The 19,671-nt window shown below is 36.7% G+C and overlaps 1 protein-coding gene across 5 annotated transcripts in view; it reads right to left on the bottom strand.

Annotated features, from left to right (window-relative positions):
* Positions 1-19,671, bottom strand: part of TRAK1 (trafficking kinesin protein 1) — a 141,069-nt gene that overhangs the window by 43,446 nt on the left and 77,952 nt on the right. For all 5 annotated transcript variants that reach the window (XM_087917624.1, XM_026717835.2, XM_087917623.1 and 2 more), the window contains 7 exons: positions 13,763-13,839; positions 10,699-10,815; positions 7,676-7,776; positions 7,095-7,203; positions 3,904-3,982; positions 1,389-1,519; positions 1,185-1,259 (listed from right to left, as the gene is read on the bottom strand). In XM_087917624.1, the coding sequence (XP_087773750.1) occupies positions 1,185-1,259; positions 1,389-1,519; positions 3,904-3,982; positions 7,095-7,203; positions 7,676-7,776; positions 10,699-10,815; positions 13,763-13,839 (689 nt within the window). The remainder of the gene's footprint in view (positions 1-1,184; positions 1,260-1,388; positions 1,520-3,903; positions 3,983-7,094; positions 7,204-7,675; positions 7,777-10,698; positions 10,816-13,762; positions 13,840-19,671) is intronic.

The raw sequence follows: 19,671 nt of genomic DNA on the forward strand, positions 1-19,671 counted from the left end.
AAAGGATCCTTATTCTCTCCATCTTCTCCAAACACATAATTATGTTTTGCATAATTACTACTTGTCCAGAAAGCAAATTCTTAATGCTGCTGCATTAATAAGTGCACTAGCTAAACAATCAGAGAAAAGTAGATAGGAAGTATATACCAGAGGTGGTATTCAGCCAGTTTTGACAGGTTCTGGAGAACCAGTAGCGGAAATTTTAGTTTAATTGTAGTTCAGAGAATCGGCAAATACCACCTTTGATTGCCCCCATCCCCATCTATTCTCTGCCTCTCGAGTCCCAGCTGATCAGCAGGGTCTTCTTTTGTTGCCCCGCACAGGAGAACGGAACCGGAAAGCTGGTTAGTGGGCTGGGGAGGGAATGGAAAATTTACAGTATCCTTCCCCTGTCATACCTACCAAGCCACGCCCACCAAGCCATGCCAAACCCACCAAGCCACACCAACAGAACCGGTAGTAAAAAATTTTGAATACTACCACTGGTATAATAGATTAAATAAAATAGTTGGTTCCTAAGACAATTACTATTATTCATTTCAAAAAGCAACTGGCAAAATGAACATTTATATTGTATTGTATTGGCAAAATGAACATTTGGCAAGAAGTTGGTGGTGTGGTCTTCTTTTCCCCTTTTACATACAAGACATACAAAGCGCAGAACAGCTATTTAGCTAGCTGGGGCAAATTGTATATTTCTCCATACTGAGTGAGCTTTAAAGCTGCATCATTGTTATGATGTCCAGTTGTATTGCTTATATTCTTGTTTCTAAAAAAATATCAAAGGTGTCAAAAGAGGTTTTAAATCTCAGAATAGCCCCAAAGTCCTGGGAGAATGTTGTGCAGATGGAGGCTATAAAGAGTCTGTCCACTGTACTTCTTGGATTTCTAACATGCTGAAGGAATGTGGATTGCTATGCCTTTTTCTGCCAAATAAAATTACCTTTCTGTATATATCAAAAGTCAGGGAGAGAAAAAAAAACATAAATAAAGGGAAAAGGGTAAAAAAATATATAGTATGTCATGTTCGTAGTAAAGGTTTTCAATCCTATGTGGAATCAAGAAAATCTGAATGCAAAAACATATAAATATTAATTTTTAATAAAAACTTTCTTCTGATATAAAAATAAAATGTAACTGGACAAAAACAATTTTCCTGTTTTTAAATCCTGATTACTACTCACTTCAGCTGTGAGTTGCCTTTGGGCATCTTTAGCTGCTCCCAAATGTTGGACAAGTTCTTCATTTTCCACCGTACACTGGAAAAAGATCAACAGCAAAAGCATTACAATATTCCATGATTTCTCTATTTCAAGATTTAAAGGACTTTATCCAAAAGTAAAGGATAAAAAAGATTGCATCATATTGTGGCTAAATCATAAACCTACAGCTTTTGCCTTTTTCTGCAAATCCACTATCTGAGAGAGAAGATGGGTGATTTCTTCCTGTTGTCGGGCAGCATCTTCAGTCTTCTTAGCTAACTCTTCTGAAATAGTGGCAATCTGAAGATTTGCATCTCCTTAAAGAAATAACAAAATCACTATTAAGTACATGGAACCGGTCATGGTTAAAAATACTGATAAAATACTAAACACTATTGCAATTTAGCCGTACAAACAAAATGACAGACAATTACTAACCAGCAAAAGGTTGGGAAATAAGAATCAGAAAGTTTTGTCCTTCCTGAAACAGTCCAATCATTTTTTTGTGATGGGAACTTTGTGCAGTCTGCTTAAATTCTAGCCCTAGTTTCTTAGTCAGCCTGCTCATTTCCCTTCAAAAGATTGTGGGCCGTCAGCTGAATGTATTTTCTGAGTTCCTAAAATAATTATGTTTAAACACAAGGCTGCTACTTATTAGGATCTTTTCCTACAATAAAAAATTGAATGGGATAATATACTATCACTCTTTCATGAAGACAGTAAAATAAAAGATTTAGCAGAGTTTTACTTTTTATGATATTTTAAATAAAATTCCACTGATTTAAAAAACAAAATAAGAATTAATTTACAGGGATCCTAATCCCAGACTACATCAAATATACTCAGGATACAAAAATAATACCAAAAAGTTCAATCCTGGTTTATGGTCTGTTAAGAAACAAAAATACACCAATTTGGAAAATATTTTATACAATCCCTAATGTTATACCTAAAATAAAATATGCAATTCTAGATTCAGCAGAAAATAGACACATTTTATAAATTGAACTAATGAATGAATGTGTAACTTTCTCTGGATCCAGCAATAATTTGTTTGGAAAAACTATTTCATCAGAAGCAGATTCTGTGTACTTAAACTATATTTTTAAATATTTTAATCAGGGATACTTTATTAACAAATAAAGTGTCCATTAACAAATAATAAACTAGAAGTGAATTCACTGGACCAAACTAGTTTTTTCCCACTACAATACTATTATAAATTAGTCTTTGAATAATCTCAACATATAAAAAAGATGGATTGCAGATCTTTTAAAAAATGACTTTATACTGTAGTGATATTTTGATTAAATTATATTGGGAGAAAGATGGATCATTTGAAAAAAGAAGAAAAAAATATACATCTAGTACAATGTATACCAATGATTCAGTGGTGGGCTGCAAATTTTTTAACAACCGGTTCTCTGGCTGGGTAGGCATGGCTGGTCATGTGACTGGATGGGTAATGTCACTCATCATACCCAGCCCTGCCTCCTGGCCACTCCCCTCAAAGGAAGAGCTAGGATTTGGCCGGTTGGGCTAATTCCACCACTGGCTGGCTCTGGCCCCACCCCCACCTGTTTTGGGGCCGGTTTTTTAGGCCACTTTCAGGCCATTTTGGGACCATTTTCAGGCCATTTTTGAGCCATTTTCAGCCTGTTTTGGGGCCGTTTTCAGGCTGCTTTTGGCCCAGAAAACTGGCCTGAAAATGGCTCCAAAAACAGCCTGAAAACAGCCCTGAAAACAGCCCCAAAACAGGCGGGGGCGGAACCAGCCAGTGGTGGGATTTGCCAGTTCGCTGAACTGCCCTTACTGTTAACTACCAATTTGCCAGAACCTGTGCAAACCGACAGCAGCCCACCTCTGCAGTGATTTTTCAAATCACACATAGTTCTGATCACTTTACTAGAGATGTTAAAATTTAAAGCAAACATGGTGTTATGAAGGTAGTTTGATTTTAAGTACTATGAAATAGTTTTTGCTTCATTTAATAAAGTAACATTAGATTCCAAGAATTTCTATGTGAAAACCATAAGAACATATTTTGATTATGTGCACTAAATTTGTATTGATAAAAAATACCAGATAAAATCCACAAATGCACTCACTTAATTATGCCATTTAAACAATTGTGAGCATGAATAAAAAATGAGGTAAATATATAAGAAAAATACATCTTCAAATGGATACCGCAAATCATATTCATACAACATAGTCCAGACACTCCAGGAATCTCCACTGTCATTTAACTTGCATGAGACCATTGGAGTAACTATTTTTAAATGTATTTAAGTTAGTATGCAGTTAAAATTTTCCTCTTCAACAAAGAGGTTTAAGGTTATGGACATTAAAAGGTAAGTAAGAAAAGTATGAATTATATTTAAAATACCAATCTGGGAATGATTGAACAAATAATCAAACATCTATCTATCTATCTATCTATCTATCTATCTATCTATCTATCTATCTATCTATCTATCTATCTATCCTATCCTATCCTATCCTATCCTATCCTACCCATTCATCCATGTCATCCTTCCCTCTCCCTCCCTCCAGATAAATTGCAGGCAATATAGACAAGGTTAATCATATCACTTTTTAAAGAAACATAACTAAATGGCACAAAATCCACCTCCTCAAGCAAACCCCCATTATCTGAAGAGTCTATCCATTCTGCCAGAAAGCAAAGAAGAAAACATACTGAGCTCCTTTACACAATCATTTACAAGTTGCTGTTCTTTCTCTTCATAAGTAATGGTTTCAGTCTTCAGGTGGCAGGCCTGTTTACAATATCAAGAAATGAAAAACTGAATTAACATCTCGCTACTGTAGCACTGCTATTTGATTTTTTTAAAATAAGTTTTTCATAACAGTACACAGTATTCAAGGACAGCCAAAACTTTCATCCTTTCCTTTTCCTCTGCAACTATAGTGAATAACAAACTGCTGCTAATGTTGAAAAGAGAAAAAGAGAGAAATATATAAAAATAATTTCAAGACATCAGGGATAATTGAAATATAAAAATGTACAGATAGTCCTCTACTCATGACCACAATTGAACCCAACATTTTTGTTAAGCGAAACATTTGTTAAGTGAGTTTTGCTCCAGTTTATAATTTCTCTTACCATAGTTGATAAGCAAATTACGTCAGTTGTTAAGTTAGTAATACTGCTGTTAAATGAATCTGCCTTGACCTTGTCAGAAGGTTGCAAAAGGGGATTGAGTGACCCTGGGACATTGCAACCGCAATAACAATGAATCAATTGCCAAGCATCCGAATTTTGATCACATGAATGTGGGGCTGCTGCAATGGTTGTAACTGTGAACAATGGTCATAAGTCCTTTTGTTCACTGCCTTTGTAACTTTGAACAGTCACCAAATGAACTGTTGTAAGTCAGGGAACTGTAATCTATTTGATGAAGAAATTTCAATATTACATTTATTTCACAGATACTTCAAGGGAAAAATATACTCACTAACAAACCTGAAAAAAAATGCCAACATGTTCAAGAATCATTTAAATGGATATGTTTTAATTATACTGAATATAAATTATAATAAACCTCAAAAGATGATTTAATTCTATAAAGTGAATTACATAATTTTGCAAAGTGATCATGACATGATCGTTCTAGACTTCATGATGACAAAACCATTTTAAAGCTTATCATAAACACCTTCCCAACAATATAGCAATACAATAGTAATAATTAAATGTGCTACTCAATATCAGTCAATGCAAGGATACACTTAGTCCTTGACTTATGATCATTTGTTCAGTGACTGTTTAAAATAACTAAAATGCTGAACAAAGTGATTTACAATTTGTGCCCAAAGTTACAGCCATTGCAGGGCATGATGAAAATTCAGATGCTTGGAAGTCTGCTTGCACTCAAGACTACAGAGGCAATTCCCCACCCACCTATCCCTCCCACCATTTCAGCCTCAATCCCCCATCCAGTCCAACAGTGTGCCCGAAACTGCAGGAGCCCTGGAGGTCGCTGCCTGTTCTCCATTCCACCATGCCCAGGAGGCCCAAACCTGCTTCTCATCCCATTATGCCCAGGGTTACAGGGGCCATCTAGACAAAATTTGTCCTACTTACGTTTGCAAGGTTTCTGACTATTACAAGGTCTGGGCTTCCTATTAAGATAGCCTTGAACCATTCTGCAAGCAGGCACCATTCTTGCGATTATTAAGAAGATTCTTTCTATGTTTTTTCTAGCCTTCCAAATGATCACAATAGCATACACTTTTCAGAAGAAGGCTTCCAAAGCACCATAAGAGCAGGCATCATTCTCACAGTTATTCAGAAGGCTACTTCTGCAATTCACACAATTTGGAGAATGAGCCTTTCAAATAATCATGAGAATAGTGTTTACTGGTATAGGGAAACATAAGTCAGAAGATCATGCCTCACAATAGGTGGGATATGCTTGTCAGCAGCTGCAGAAAAAAACATAAAGTGGGATAATTTGCATAAAGATGCAAAGCATCTGTATCTGGGCAAGGCCTCCCGGTTATGGTGGTTTTGATAGTGAGCTAGACCTCCTAGGCCATGGTAGGTTTCTGGGAACTGGTGGGCCCTTAAGATTGCACTGGGTTTCCCAGAACCTCCCTGAGGCACCCCAAATTTGTTACATTGGACTATGTCCAATCACAATCAGAAATGCCAAGATTGTAGATATTGAGCAAAGCAGTCAGTGAGATTTCACTTAACAATTGCTTTGCTCAATAACCAAGATTTGTGTCAACTGTGCATTGTGAAGAAAGGTAAATCTCAAAGCACTGTTACTGTATATCCTCAATATTGTAGCTATCTTTCTACCATTTATTATTCATAACTGAAGAATAAAAGCCTCTCCAATTAATATTATCAGTTATAATCTACCACATCAATGCAGTATAGGCTAATAGATTGATTTTTTAAAAATTTCCCAGTCTACATTTCCGAAAGAGTGACTGGTCCAAAGTCTCCAAGCCAGCTTCTATGCCTAAGGGGAGACTAGAGACACAGATTTCATTGTTCTTAGTTCAGCACTTTATATACATTTGTCTGTCTATCATTGGTTCTTACTGATCTACACCCATATCTGTATTGATATGTTTGTATCTGTATCTATGTTTATGTTTATATTTATATCAAGTAATGTAATTTGGTAGAATGTAGACAATATAGAATAACACAGGTTTTTTTAGATTTGAACAAATAATCAAATTAATTTTTATTAAAAGGTTTTCCTAAGATTACAGCTTAGATAAATATTTTAGAGCAGGGGTGACTAATTTGTGGCCTATTGGATGCATGTGACCATAGGCAGCTAGTAATGTGGCCCCACAAAACCATAAAATGTTAACATTATGTGTATATTATGCATTTTATATGTAGCTCGATATAATTCCTTTTCACTCAGTGCAGCCCAGGCAAGTGAAGACTATTCTCCTAGCTCTTACAATAAGAAGATTCTTGGCAAAGTATATTCTTTATCTTCCCTGAAAATAAATATCTATTCTTAATATCTAAATTCTAGATAATATCTAGAAGACGGGTCCTCCCCCGATTTATCCTTCTACTCTTTCCAAATCTTTTTCTCTTCAGTATTTTGTCCTCCAGAATTTCAAGTGTGAGTATATGTACTGTGTTATGCAGCACATATTTGGCCCATTTAAACCTGGAAAAAAAATCTCATCATTCTGCTATAAATAATACACATAATTCTGTAGTCTGTTATTCAACAACAGTTTGTCCCAACTCTAAATGTTGCATCTGGAAACAGAAATCAATGTGTACATAAGGGTGTTGACATTTATGTCTTTTTGTCAAGCTGCTAATATATATAGAGAAAACAGAAGACAAATTTATGATTGCTAAAAAGTTATAAAGTTTACCTCTGATCTAAGGACAACATTCTCCTCTTCAAGATCTTTCAGCTTCTTTTGAAGAGAATCAAAATGAAAATAATTCTGGACAGTTGAAGATGATTCATTCCTCTTCAATCTAGTAAAATATATATTTTAAAGCATTTATAGATAGCCCCTTTTATTTACAATCTCTCTAGAGAGTTGTACAACAACCTTTCAACAATAATACTGGTTAAAGTACAAGAATTTCATAGAATTTTGGCAGATTAACTCAGTTTAGGATTTCCTTTTCTCTACACACTTTTAATGTGGAAATTTAAGTAATAACAAAAAAATAAATTTCTACATAAAATTACAAAAAAACTGTCAAAATTTTTTTAAACGAATCTTCATATTGTAAGGCATATATAAATAATTAAGGAGCAGTAAATATATATATAAGAACAAATATTTCAAACTGTTTTGGGCAAAGAACCTTCTGAAACATCCCAAACTAAATATAGTTGTTTCAAACATTTTAAAAGTATTTTGAGCTTTCTATGAAATTTCACACTTGAAACCGTTTTACACAGCCTAAGTAACATTTCTGTTTTCCATTCTAGACCTACGGAGTTGAACAGATGGAATCTGGCTCGCTCTCTTCAGCAGCACTGGTATAAAACTGAAGAAGCTCATCTTTCATGGATAGCTCATGACGCAGTTGAGAAACCTGAACAAATTAAAGGGGAAAACAGCTATCATATAAGTGATTGCATTTTAAGTAGCAACAGAAAACTGTTCCACACTATGAAAACTTTAGATCACAAATTCCATGCCTATATTTAGAGTGCTACCACAACTTTTCATTCAAAGCAGTCAATTCATCACTGTGTTTTATCTAAAGGAAATCTTCAAGTTGCAATTGTAATGGAGCCTGCCCCTCACTAGCCCAATTTTATAAGTTTTGGTAGTTGTCATTCAGCAAATATAACAGTGGTAAATGTGAACCTATCATTTGCTATGTGTGCGGTTTTGCTGTGTTGTAAAGTTCCAGTTTTCAACCATTGTAAAATGTGGAACATTCAAATGGTCACAAATGCATCTATGTTGCCAAGCACCTGAAATGCTGTCATGTGACTGCAAGGGGCAACTTTGGATCCAAGCCATAAATCACCTTTCTCAAGTAGGTTATAACATCAAATAGTTGTCAATGATCAGTTATAAGTCAAGGACTAACCTGTATAGTTGTAGCTATTTAGATTATATACACCAATGGGAACTTTCCATAATTTGGTGACAAACACAATATAAGATTTCATAATGCTAGTGTAATGTTGTAACCTATATCTATGTACATTATTTATTGATAACATTTTATTGGCTGCCCATCTTACCTCAAAATAACTAATCATCAAGTCTATTCCTCTCCTCAAACTATATTAAGTTAACAAAGTATGATACATGGCCAGTAACATTAATAAAATGGGCTTCACAAATTTCTGTATAGAGTTCAAAATGCAAAATCATCTCAACTCTTTAAAAAGGTTTCTTCAAATGTTTCCTTTACCACAGGGACAGAAAACTTGCAACTCTATTGTTACTATGCCTCAAGTCATAGCATTTCTCATTACAGACCATTGTACTATCAATAGTAACATCTGGAGGGGCACTTATCCACCATCTTAGCTTTAGGAAAGGAGAGGACCCTGCCCATTGCAACAGCTGTTAAATGAAATGGCCTCACTTAATCACCCCATCCACTGCTCTGCCTGATGCAGCCATTAATGAACACACACATCATTAAGGGAACAAGGTGCTTCAGAAGCGGAGGAGGGCCAGTGCTGGCCATACCCACCTGACCTGGGCCTCCCCCACCCCTACTTTTCACAACTTGGGTCCCTAGAGGTCTTTTCCTTCCCCAACAGCTCCCTGCTGGGCTTTCCCCCTCACACCAAGTCCTTGCAAGCATTTCCATCACCCAGGAGCTCCCCACTGGCCTTATGCCTGATTCCCATTCCATCTGGTGCCACAAACTCCTCCTCATTTATCTTTGAAGAGCTTCAAAGCCTTCCATAGCATGGGAATGGGTTGCTTTGTCACTTGGAGCATGGCACGATTCTGGAATTGGCCATACAGCTGAAAGGAATAACCACTCCATTAAAAGCCTTAATGCAGTCCACTTGTGGGTAGTCCAAAATGCCAGCCACTTCACAAATAAGGGACAAAATACTGTATTGCTTCCCTAATATTGTCTCCATAAGTTTCTGAAGGCCTAGAGCTATCTGCAGTGCTATAAAGACTGTGTTATGCCCTACTTTTAAGAAGATTTTTTTCATTTTAATCACGAGAAGCAAGAACCAGTACCAAATCCATTTTGAACAAATATAAAGTCTGTGAACTGAATTTAAATTTGTGAAACTGAATTTCACAAAGCCCTAGTACTTGAACTGACATCACTGAAATATTAACAGAATATCTATTTTATAGCATTAAGTGTACACAAGGAGTTGCTAGAGAAATTTATTCATTTATTAACTTTGGGCAGCTTTCAAGATGATGAAAGTTAAAGTATTTGTATACAGGTAGTCTTCAACTTATGACATAATGACTGGTCAAAGTATGATAGATATCTCCAAAGCTACTTAAAACCCTTTATCAAAGTTAGGTGGCCACACAATCAGATTTTGGGTACTTGGCTCATCTTTATAGTCATTGAAGTATTCCCCGGTGACATGATTGTAATATGCAATGGTTTTTTTTTGCCAGTTTCTAGTATTTACTTCCAGTTTCTGGCAAAAAAAACAAAACACCTATTGGGGAGAATGGATTTGGTTAATGACTGCACCACTTGCTTAATGACCATGGTCTTTGCTTTGCAACCACTGCAAAAAATGTTGGAAAAATTAGGTCCATTTATGTAATGTCTCAACTTTTGACTGAAATGACTTGCAACCATAATTCCAGGCTCAGTTAAGGTTGCAAGTCAAGGTCTCCCTTTATAGCAATTTCACATAAAGAACCAGAAAATACTCTTATAAAACTTCTAGAATAAATCAAAATAATAAAAATTTAAAATGTTAGGCCATACTGCTGATTGAGAGAGAATTAGGTCCTTTGTGCAAGGAAAGAATATACTACATATTAGCAATAGTGCTTTATGAGATGAGAAACAAAAAGTCAATTTACAATCAAAATCAATTTTTAATTCACAAAACACATTATATATGAAATATAGGGTACTAAAATATATTCTGGAACATGCATTCTTTTTTTAAGCTTAGAATATACAGTATATATGTTTCAATTTATGTCCCTGCTTAAACATGATAGTCATTTGGGCAACTTTGGGCCAGCCACTCACCTCACAGATTTGTTGCTGTGAGTAAAATAAGAGGAAGGAGTATTAGGTATGTTTGTTGTCTTGAAGTATTTATAAAAACAATAAAGTGGGAAATAAATAAATAAAGTTGGGAAGTCAAACAGGTAATGCATCCATTGTTACTATCTGCTTAAATCTGAATCCTCTACATCTATTATGAAACAGACAAGGAAAATATATATCAGCAAATAAAGCCAAGCAGGTTTTATTTGAAGCAGGAATGAGCAAATATTCTGTGTATGAAACAGGTTAGGCATACGTGACTATTCTTACCTCTTCCCTGATATGTTCTACTTGTTCTTCAAGAAGTTCATTTCTCTCTGTAAGTATTTTATTCTTCTTCAGCAATGACTGGCCAATTCGAGCAGCTAATTCTAAATCCCGTTCTTTCTGAGGAAGGAAGGAAGGAAGGAAGGAAGGAAGGAAGGAAGGAAGGAAGGAAGGAAGGAAGGAAGGAAGGAAGGAAGGAAGGAAGGAAGGAAGGAAGGCTGAATTATGGCTCACATAGGAAATGACCATCATTGGAAAGTACAAGAAGGTTGAATCTGTGTTCTAGAGAAAAACTAGAAAAACTGCTTTGTTTGCCTATTTTTGAAAGAAGCCTATAATTTCTTTTTTAAATGTTGTGTTCTTCTGGAGACATCCTCTTAATTTGAGGAACATAATTTACACGATAAATGTAACTGAATGCTGTAAGTTCATGCATGACCAGGAATAAAAATCCTTTCAAGAGCTTTTATTTCTAAAGCCAGAAGTTGTAAAATTATATTTGATATATAATTAGTAAAGTGTAGAGGTGCTTATGATTATGAATCCTTTTGAATATTTCTCAATAAATATGCTCTAAACCATGATGTTTTATATACACTTCCAAAATTACATAAAGAGAACCCAATTATACAAATGACTCAAAAATATTATATTCATTCATTCATTTATTTATTGAGAAAAATGACCCAAACTCCAGATTTCTAAATGACAAATGGATGTAGAATATAAACAGGTTCACAAATTCTTAAATACCACTGTATTTATAGAGGGTTTAACAAAATTGATAATTTTATGGCCCCTTACAAAAAAATAAAACTTTTAAATATTGTTTTAGTTAGTGGTTCAAAGTGTAAAACCTACACTTTGTATTCAATGCCTACAACAACAGGCAAAGTAATATCTCAAAGTGAACTAAGGTTGAACAACAGAAATTAAGTTCTTACAATCCTGTAAGACATTTTGTTTGTAGTGCAGGTGGTGCAATGGCTATGTTCAAGCAATAGCAAAAGCCATATGCCACAATATGTCTTACATCAAGAGTTACAAGGAAAGTTAGTGAATTGGAAGAACTGTGGAGGAATATCAAATGTTTCAGTAACTTTAGAGAAGGGGTGCTTAAATCTGGTCCGTGGGGCTGCCCTGGAAACAGCAAAGGACCAGCCCACAGTGCCTCTGCCAGTGAAAACTAAGCTTGGGAGGGTGACGTGCTCTGGAGCTCCATTTTTGCTGGCAGAGGATTGCAAGAGGCCATCACAGTCAAAAACAGATTTTGTTTGGAAGAAAGTATGTTGGATATGTTCACCACCCTGAGTTATAAATAAAAATAATAAATAATAAATATATAAAAAATAATAAAGGCATGATACAAATAAATAAATATATTTAAGGCAGTTATTTTTAATGATATCTATAGGAACCAAATATTTCTGGAAAAGATTCTAATAAATGAACTTCTAGATGGTTAGGCAAACACATATACTAACGCTTCTGACATAGCAACATGAGAAGTTGTTCTTTTCATTCAGGGGATATTCTCAATAATTCAAACATGCTTGAATTTTTTTTTAAAGTTAAGAGATCAAATTTTGGGTCTCTGAATAAACTTAGCAGAAAACCACTGGCAACATAATTTTATCAGTGTGATGCCCTTGGGCTTTGAATGGTATGCTGGAATCTATACTCCAAAAACTAGAAAAGATTAGGGCAAAAAAATGAACAGGGACAGAACTAAATGTGATTTAATTTGCATATAATAAAAATTAATTTAAAGTAAATTTATATATTTACTATAGCATTTGACTGCTCAGAATTGGTCTTAAAAGTGAAGCTGGCTTGCCCTAGTTCTGCCCACTTAAGCAGTTCAAAAGCATGCAAATGCCAAGTAGATAAATAGGTACCATTTCAGTGGGAAGGTAACAGCGTTCGATCCATTTCAGTATAGAGTCATGTTGGCCGCATGACCACAGAAATGTCTTTAGACAACATTGGGCCCCTCAGCTAAGAAACGGAGATGAGCATTACCCCAGAATCAAAAACAACTGGATAGAATAAACCTTTACCTTTTCAATACTTAGTGGGAAATTTATAGGGAATACTAGGACCTGTAGGCTAACTAGGAATTGAAAAAAAAAAACATCTCAGAAGATGGTGCCGGCAAAGTTCAAATAGAAAAAAAATAGATGGGTATATCCATCAGCAGATGATAGCAGGCAATTTTATGTAAATTGAAAGAGGCTTTATGTAAGTTGAAAGAAACTTTATCTTGCTTTAATATAATTTGCTTTCTTATAATCTACAAGTTGCAATAATAGATGTGGTCCTCTCACTTTCAAGGGATATTGATGGCCTGGGAGCCAACAACTAATACTTAATTGAGTTAGGGCAACATTCTTTCAATAATGCATTTGAGCACAACAAAGTATTAGTTTCAGTATAACAAACATAATATTGATTTTCTCAGTGGAAATAAAAGGTGCCAGCTGGACCTTTATCATAGTGGGAAAAAAGGGCAGCTGATCATCTTGGCAAAAATTCTACTTGAAACCTGATAACTATGATTTAGATTGGTTTATAGTTTCCTACTTTGAGCTCTATCAAGGAACAATTAAATCTTAGGGCTCCAAGCCTAAATCATACAATGCTCAGAAAAACCAAAACGTATTTTTAATCTTATGACAGCTTTTTCAAAATAAGAAACAGATATGAATAAAATTCATGTACAGATACAATGGCTTTGCATCTTCTAATTAAACTTTCTGAATTCTAGCAATAGTTCCTTATAGCTGTGCAATATTTATAGGACTGTTTTAAGGAAATCCTGTAATCAAGAGTCCTATTAATTTTAAGCCTTATAAACATCATCAGAGCAACAAATGATATTGAACTGAAATAGAATTGAATAAATAAAAGAAATAGCAAGCTGGGAATTGAGCAATTGGGCAATTTTCAGTAACCCCTCTGTAAGGCCTCAGACATGATACAATATCCTGTACCTCATGAAGAAGATTCCAGCATTGATTACTGTGTTACAACCATGTTATCATACATATGAACATGGGGTACTTACTTCCTCAAGAAGACGTGTAACAGCATCAATGTCATTGTATGTTTTAGTCATCTGGCCCACTCGTTCAGCACATAAAACTGAAATAAAACAGGTAATATTTTATCTCCTATACAAAAAGAAATTTAAATCTAATATACCAAAAAGACAACCTTATTTTTTTCAAATAATCAATTTTGCATGAGTTATTCCTATACAGGTATAAATCATGTTAAATTCAATGGAGTATACTCCATTTAACCCAATATTGTATTCAATATGGTATTTTAAACATTACCTTATGTTCCCAGTAATTCCAAGAGTTCTAACTTAATAGTACAAATTTTTGAATACTTCACTTTGACAGATTAACAAAGTTGGGACCTTGTAGACCATCTAGTCCAACCCCCCACCCAAGCAGGAGACTCTACACCATTTCTGACAAATGGCACTCCAACCTCTTCTTGAAACTCTCAAGTGATGAAACTCCTATAACTTCCGAAGGCAAGCTGCTCCACTGGTTGATTATTCTCACTGTCAGAAAGTTTCTCCTTATTTCCAGGTTAAATCTCTCCTTCTTCAGTTTCCATCCATTATTCCTTGTCTGGCCTACAAGCGCTTTAGAAAATAGCTTGACCTCTTCCTCTCTGTGACAGCCCCTCAAATATTGGAACACTGCTATCATGTTTCTCCTAGTCTTTCTCTTCACTAGACTAGCCATGCCCAGTTCCTGTAACTTCTTCAATAGTTTTTATATTATCCCAGTAAAACAAAATATTTGCATATGACTGACCACAGTGATATACATAAAGATGAAGCTTAGTATATTGTAGGAAGCCTCCTGGCACCCCAGAAAAATGAAATATTTTGGGAAATATTAAAAAGACAAGATAAAATATTTCCTCTAAAGGAGAAATAAAATAAAAAATCTTAAGGGAGGCAGAAACCAGACCCAGTTTCCCTGTTCCAAACAGAACCTGAGGAAGCTAGCTTTTAGAAATGCAGATTTGGTAATCCATTCAGAAAGACTGTCATGCCCTTGGTAGAGTCGGACTCTGAGGGAGAGGAGGAACAGCCGACAGGGAGTGGAGGTGTAGCTCCAGAGGTTGTGGAGAAGGCTGGAGAAGGGCTGAGGTCGGCTGGGCAGTCAGAGGAAGAACCAGGCCCATCCCCTCTGCATCCTAGGACACGTAGGGAGGAAAGGAGAAGGCAACAACTAGGCTTGTGAGAGAGGAAGCAGCAATGATCCTCATTGGTTACAGCTGGGGAGACGAGTATATAAGAGAGACAGTTAGAACACAGGTTGCCAGAAGCAAGCGTGTTTTATTTTGGTCTGAAGTTATCTTGGTTGGCGTCCTTCCAACAGATTGCTTTGTTATCTCCTTGAATTTGTTAAATACTTCTCCTGTTCCATTGTGGACATTTCCTCATTATAGTTTGTTTGGGTTTTTTTCTACCTCTACCTGCTCATTAAATTCGGACTGTATTGCTTTCTTTTGAAGACTATTTTTGAGTACATTTTATCTCCAACTGAGTATTATTGAACAGTAGGGCCAAGTTGGAGGCAATAAAGGACATTTATTTATGTTTTGGATTTTATTACGTTTGTGTTACACTCTGAGTCGTCACAAAGACTGAGTCAAGACAGAAACTCAGATAAGCAATGAACAAAAGGTTGACAAAATTAGCTCAGACAATAACCTAGGATTTGCATTCCCTCTTTTGCCTATAGAGTCAGCTATGAAACCTATATAACCTCTACAGGACCGCCAAAGGAATCCAAAAGGTATAAAAACCACCCACTCTAAACTTCTCTTTGTCAGCTGCACCAGAACCACACCCTAGTGGTTCTGCTTCATCATGGAACTTTTTTCCCAATCAGCCTCCATGTTGTTTCCAGCTTCTTTCTCCCAGCTTGAAACTGAACCAGATGGATTTTTTTCTTTCCACAATTTGGCCCCCCAAGGTGGGACTCCAAGCTAACCTAATCAATGGTCCTGGCCCGGGTAAGCCACCTTGCTGGCAGCAGACCCATTGTGTCTCTGGGTGGGTTCCCCAGACCTAGGCCATTTGGAGCAAGGATGGTAAAGGGAGTTTTGAGCATAAAGGCTGCTTGAAAAAAAGGTGAGTACCTCTAAATTTTAACTTTTAAAGCCCAGAAAAGGAGGAGAAATATTTGAATGCCTATGTGTTTGAGTGAGAGGACCCTTCTCCCAATCACAGATGGATCCTGCTTTCCTAACCACAGAAAGATCTGTTCTACCAACAGAGCCTGAAAATATGGGGGATTGGTCAGAGGTGGGACCTTCTATTAGAAAAGGGAGAGGCTGTATGAAAATGGAATGGAAATGTGAATGAGAAAGTTGGGTAACTGGCTGAGAAGTCACTGAACAAGCCCTGTGTTAGGAGATGCCCATACTTGACTGCTAAGGAAAAGCAGCAGGTCCTCCCAGATCCCGGAGGGTCTGAAAACTAACGGTGGTATTAGGAAGTCCCCATACTTGAGTGCGTAGGGGGCCACAGGTCCTCCCAGACCCCTTTTTGGTCCAAAAACCGCCAGCGGTGTTCGCTGCAAAACAGGTCCTGCTGGAAAAGAGGTGCCCGAAAGAACCAGAGTGCCCCTGAACTTTTTTTCCTCCGAAAACTGACAGCGGAGACCAGAATAAGCCAGTTGAGCTCCACATAGGAAGGGGAACATGGGAAGATGTAGCTCGAGGATCATGACAGGAACCACCCTAACAGATTTGCTCATGGGTGTGGGGCAAGAGGCAACTGCCTGTCCTGGCTAGTAAGAAGATGTGAGCAAGGAAGTTATGTAAAAAGTGGGACAAAGAGTGGGCTTTGCTCAGGGACAAAGCTGAAAACCAGTTTAACTAAATAAAGGTTAAGAAAAGGGAGAGGGAAAATATAAACAGGAACATTGATTTTTTTTCTTCCTTTCTCTCTTCTATGCAACCATGTAATATGTTTAAGATTTATGCCTTCCTTAATTTGAGTTAACTGAGATTTATGGTGGAAATGACTAGGGTGTAAACCTGAGAGTTCTGTTTTCCTCTTCTTTTCTCTTTCCCTTGTCTTTGTATGTATATGTGTCAAAGTCTTTGTGTGTCTTTGTGTGTCCTCTACCTCTTAAATGTCTCTAATTTAAAAAAAAACAATACTGATTTTTTTAAAAACAGTATTCATTTAAGCAATGAAAAAGAAAATATCTCTACTCTAGTTTGCCTGGTCAGCAAAACAGGGTGAAGAGAACTGTGTTCATATTTTCCCCTTTCCACTCTGTACCTTTAAGAACAGCCCAAGGTTACGAGGGAATGTTTTAAGTTCATTTAAAGGAAAAGTTTCATTCTTGAATTTACTGTATGTGTTTAAGTGGTTTTATCTGTCTATTTAACTTCTGAAATGTTAACCTTAATGTCTTTTCAAACCTTGCAAACTATATACCCATCATATCTCCATCTCATATCCACCAACAATGCCTTTCCTGGAAGTGTCACCCACAAAGGAGGGAAGGAGACCCTGTTCTCGTATCTTTCAGACCTATACAGACAACTTTGCAACCTTTGGAAACAGAGCACACTGATCCAGATGCTACCCCCAGAGGAGATCTTCCATTCAATTGAACCAGGGAATTGGGTTTGGATCCAGTCATCTACCAAAAAGTTCATCACAGCAACCAGAATAGAGCAGACTTTTCCTAGCCTGAGTAACCAGCCTTACCACCAAGCCAACTCACTCAGCAGACTTGAAAGAGACGACCCTGAGATGGACCAGTGAAGACTAAAGACTCTTTTCAATCCACAGAAGACAGATGGAAAGACTATGGGGGGGAGGGTGGACATTCATTGTAAGGTTTTCTTTCTTGCCTCATTTATGTCACAATCAGTTAAGTGGATTCTTGGAGGGAAGGCATTTGGAGTGGTTGGCACAGTAAGTCTTGAACACCATGGGCTTCTGTCTGGTAGGAGGGAAATTTGTCTGCAATGTTTGTTTTGCCTGTCTTATAGAAGTCACACAAACACACCATTCAGAATCAGACTGAGGCTATCCCCTTCACCTACCTCCACATAAAGCTTCTCCCAGGCTGGTTCTTTCTCTGTGGCACTAAGGCCCAAGCAGTCCTAGCTCTGCCAATTCCATGGGGGAGGAAGCAGGCCCCTCAGGCAATTAACATGTCCTAACTGAAAAGGTAGTAGAAAAGAGATCTCCAAACCCCAGCCCTGATTGTGACTCACAAATGATGCTGCCCAGTTGCCCAGTAAGGCAGAATATTTTGCACTGGTGGTCTCATTAGTAGGGGTCTCAGGGCTCATTGTGTACAATTTAAAAATGTTAATACCCTGGATTGCACAATGGCTAACCTCAATTTGGCTTCATGATGCACTAAACTAAGAGCTAAAGCAGATTCAGGAAGCAACCCTTGGAAATGGGCAGCCAGTAGTTATTTACTAAAGCAAAACCAAGCTGTAAAGAATTCTGGGGAATGTGCTTTCCTCAAACCTGACTGGAAACTCACAGAAAGTGACATTAAACACCTGAAAATAATTGGCATTAAAAATGGATATTGTAAATTTATTTCCAGAACTTTTCCCCTGGGTGCTAGACCTTCATGGGATAAAAGCTCTTGGGAGCCACTGAAAGGATACTTTTCTGCTACCTCAATCAATTTCTATTAACAGTTTGATCAATTCTTAATCTTTTGCCAGTAAAACTGTATGTGTGTCACCCACATTTATTATGGCAAAAAGGGGGGTTTGGGGGAAGCCTCCCACCACCACAGAAGAATGAAATATTTGGGGAAATATTAAAAAGTCAAGATAAAATATTTCCCCTAAAGGAGAAATTAAAAAAAATCTTAAGGGAGGTAGAAAGTAGACCCAGTTTCCTTGCCTCAAAGCAGAACCTGAGGAGGCCAGCTTTTAGAAATGCAGATTTGGTAATCCATTCAGAAAGACTGGGTCAAGACAAAAACTCAGAAAAGCGACAAACAAAAGGCCAACAAAATTACCTCAGGCAATCAGCTAGGATTTGCATTTCTTCTTTTGCCTATAGAACCAGCTATGATCCCTACATAACCCCCTTAGGAATCCAGAAGGTATAAAAACCCATCCACTCTAAACACTTTGTCAGCTGCACCAGAACCATAAACCTTAGTGGTTCTGCTTCATCATTAAACTTTCTTTCCAATTAGCCTTCATGTTGTTTCCAACCTCTTTCTCCCAGCTTGGAACTGAACCAGATGGATTTTTTCTTCCAACAATACAATATTTTAAAAAATGTTTTAGATCAGAAGTGGTGCAAAGTATACATAACAATTCTTAAACTGTGATCTGCTGTGCCTTGGGGCACCATAATGATCTCACTAACAGTTTCATTTATTAAGTAGCAAAATATTCCATGGCATCCCACTGAGTTCACTGTTGCACATCTGGTCCACAGGCCGGAGTTTGACAGCCCTGTTACAGAATAATGAACACTGTAACCCCAAATCAGGAAAAAGTACACCCAATTTTTAGCAATGCCTATCTTTATTCACCATTTCTCTATCTCATATTGGTTGAAACAGATTTCCAATTTTCTAGAGAAAACTTTCATTGAGCCCAATTTCTACATTCTTCAACCATTTTGATCCGATAAAGGTTTGTTTTTATTCTAATTCCTATCAGTATACTGGAAAAAGCAAAAGGTGAAATGTTTTGAGATTTCGAACAGTATAATACATGCATGTTTTTTAACGTTTAAATTTTACGTTATCATCTCCATCATGTTGAGTTCCAGAATAAACATACATGAAATTAATTAATATCTTCAAAATTGTCACTGTTTGTTACGTAGGCCTCAATTTATACTAAATTAAACCCCACTTTGTTAACAGTAAAGCAACGTTAAAGTGTGCTGGATGTACAGTGTCTGAAGACTTGCAAATCCTTTAC

This window comes from Pseudonaja textilis, chromosome Z (genome assembly GCF_049901715.1).
Source record: "Pseudonaja textilis isolate UNSWEBS1 chromosome Z, rPseTex1.2, whole genome shotgun sequence".
NCBI classification, from domain to species: Eukaryota; Metazoa; Chordata; class Lepidosauria; order Squamata; family Elapidae; genus Pseudonaja; species Pseudonaja textilis.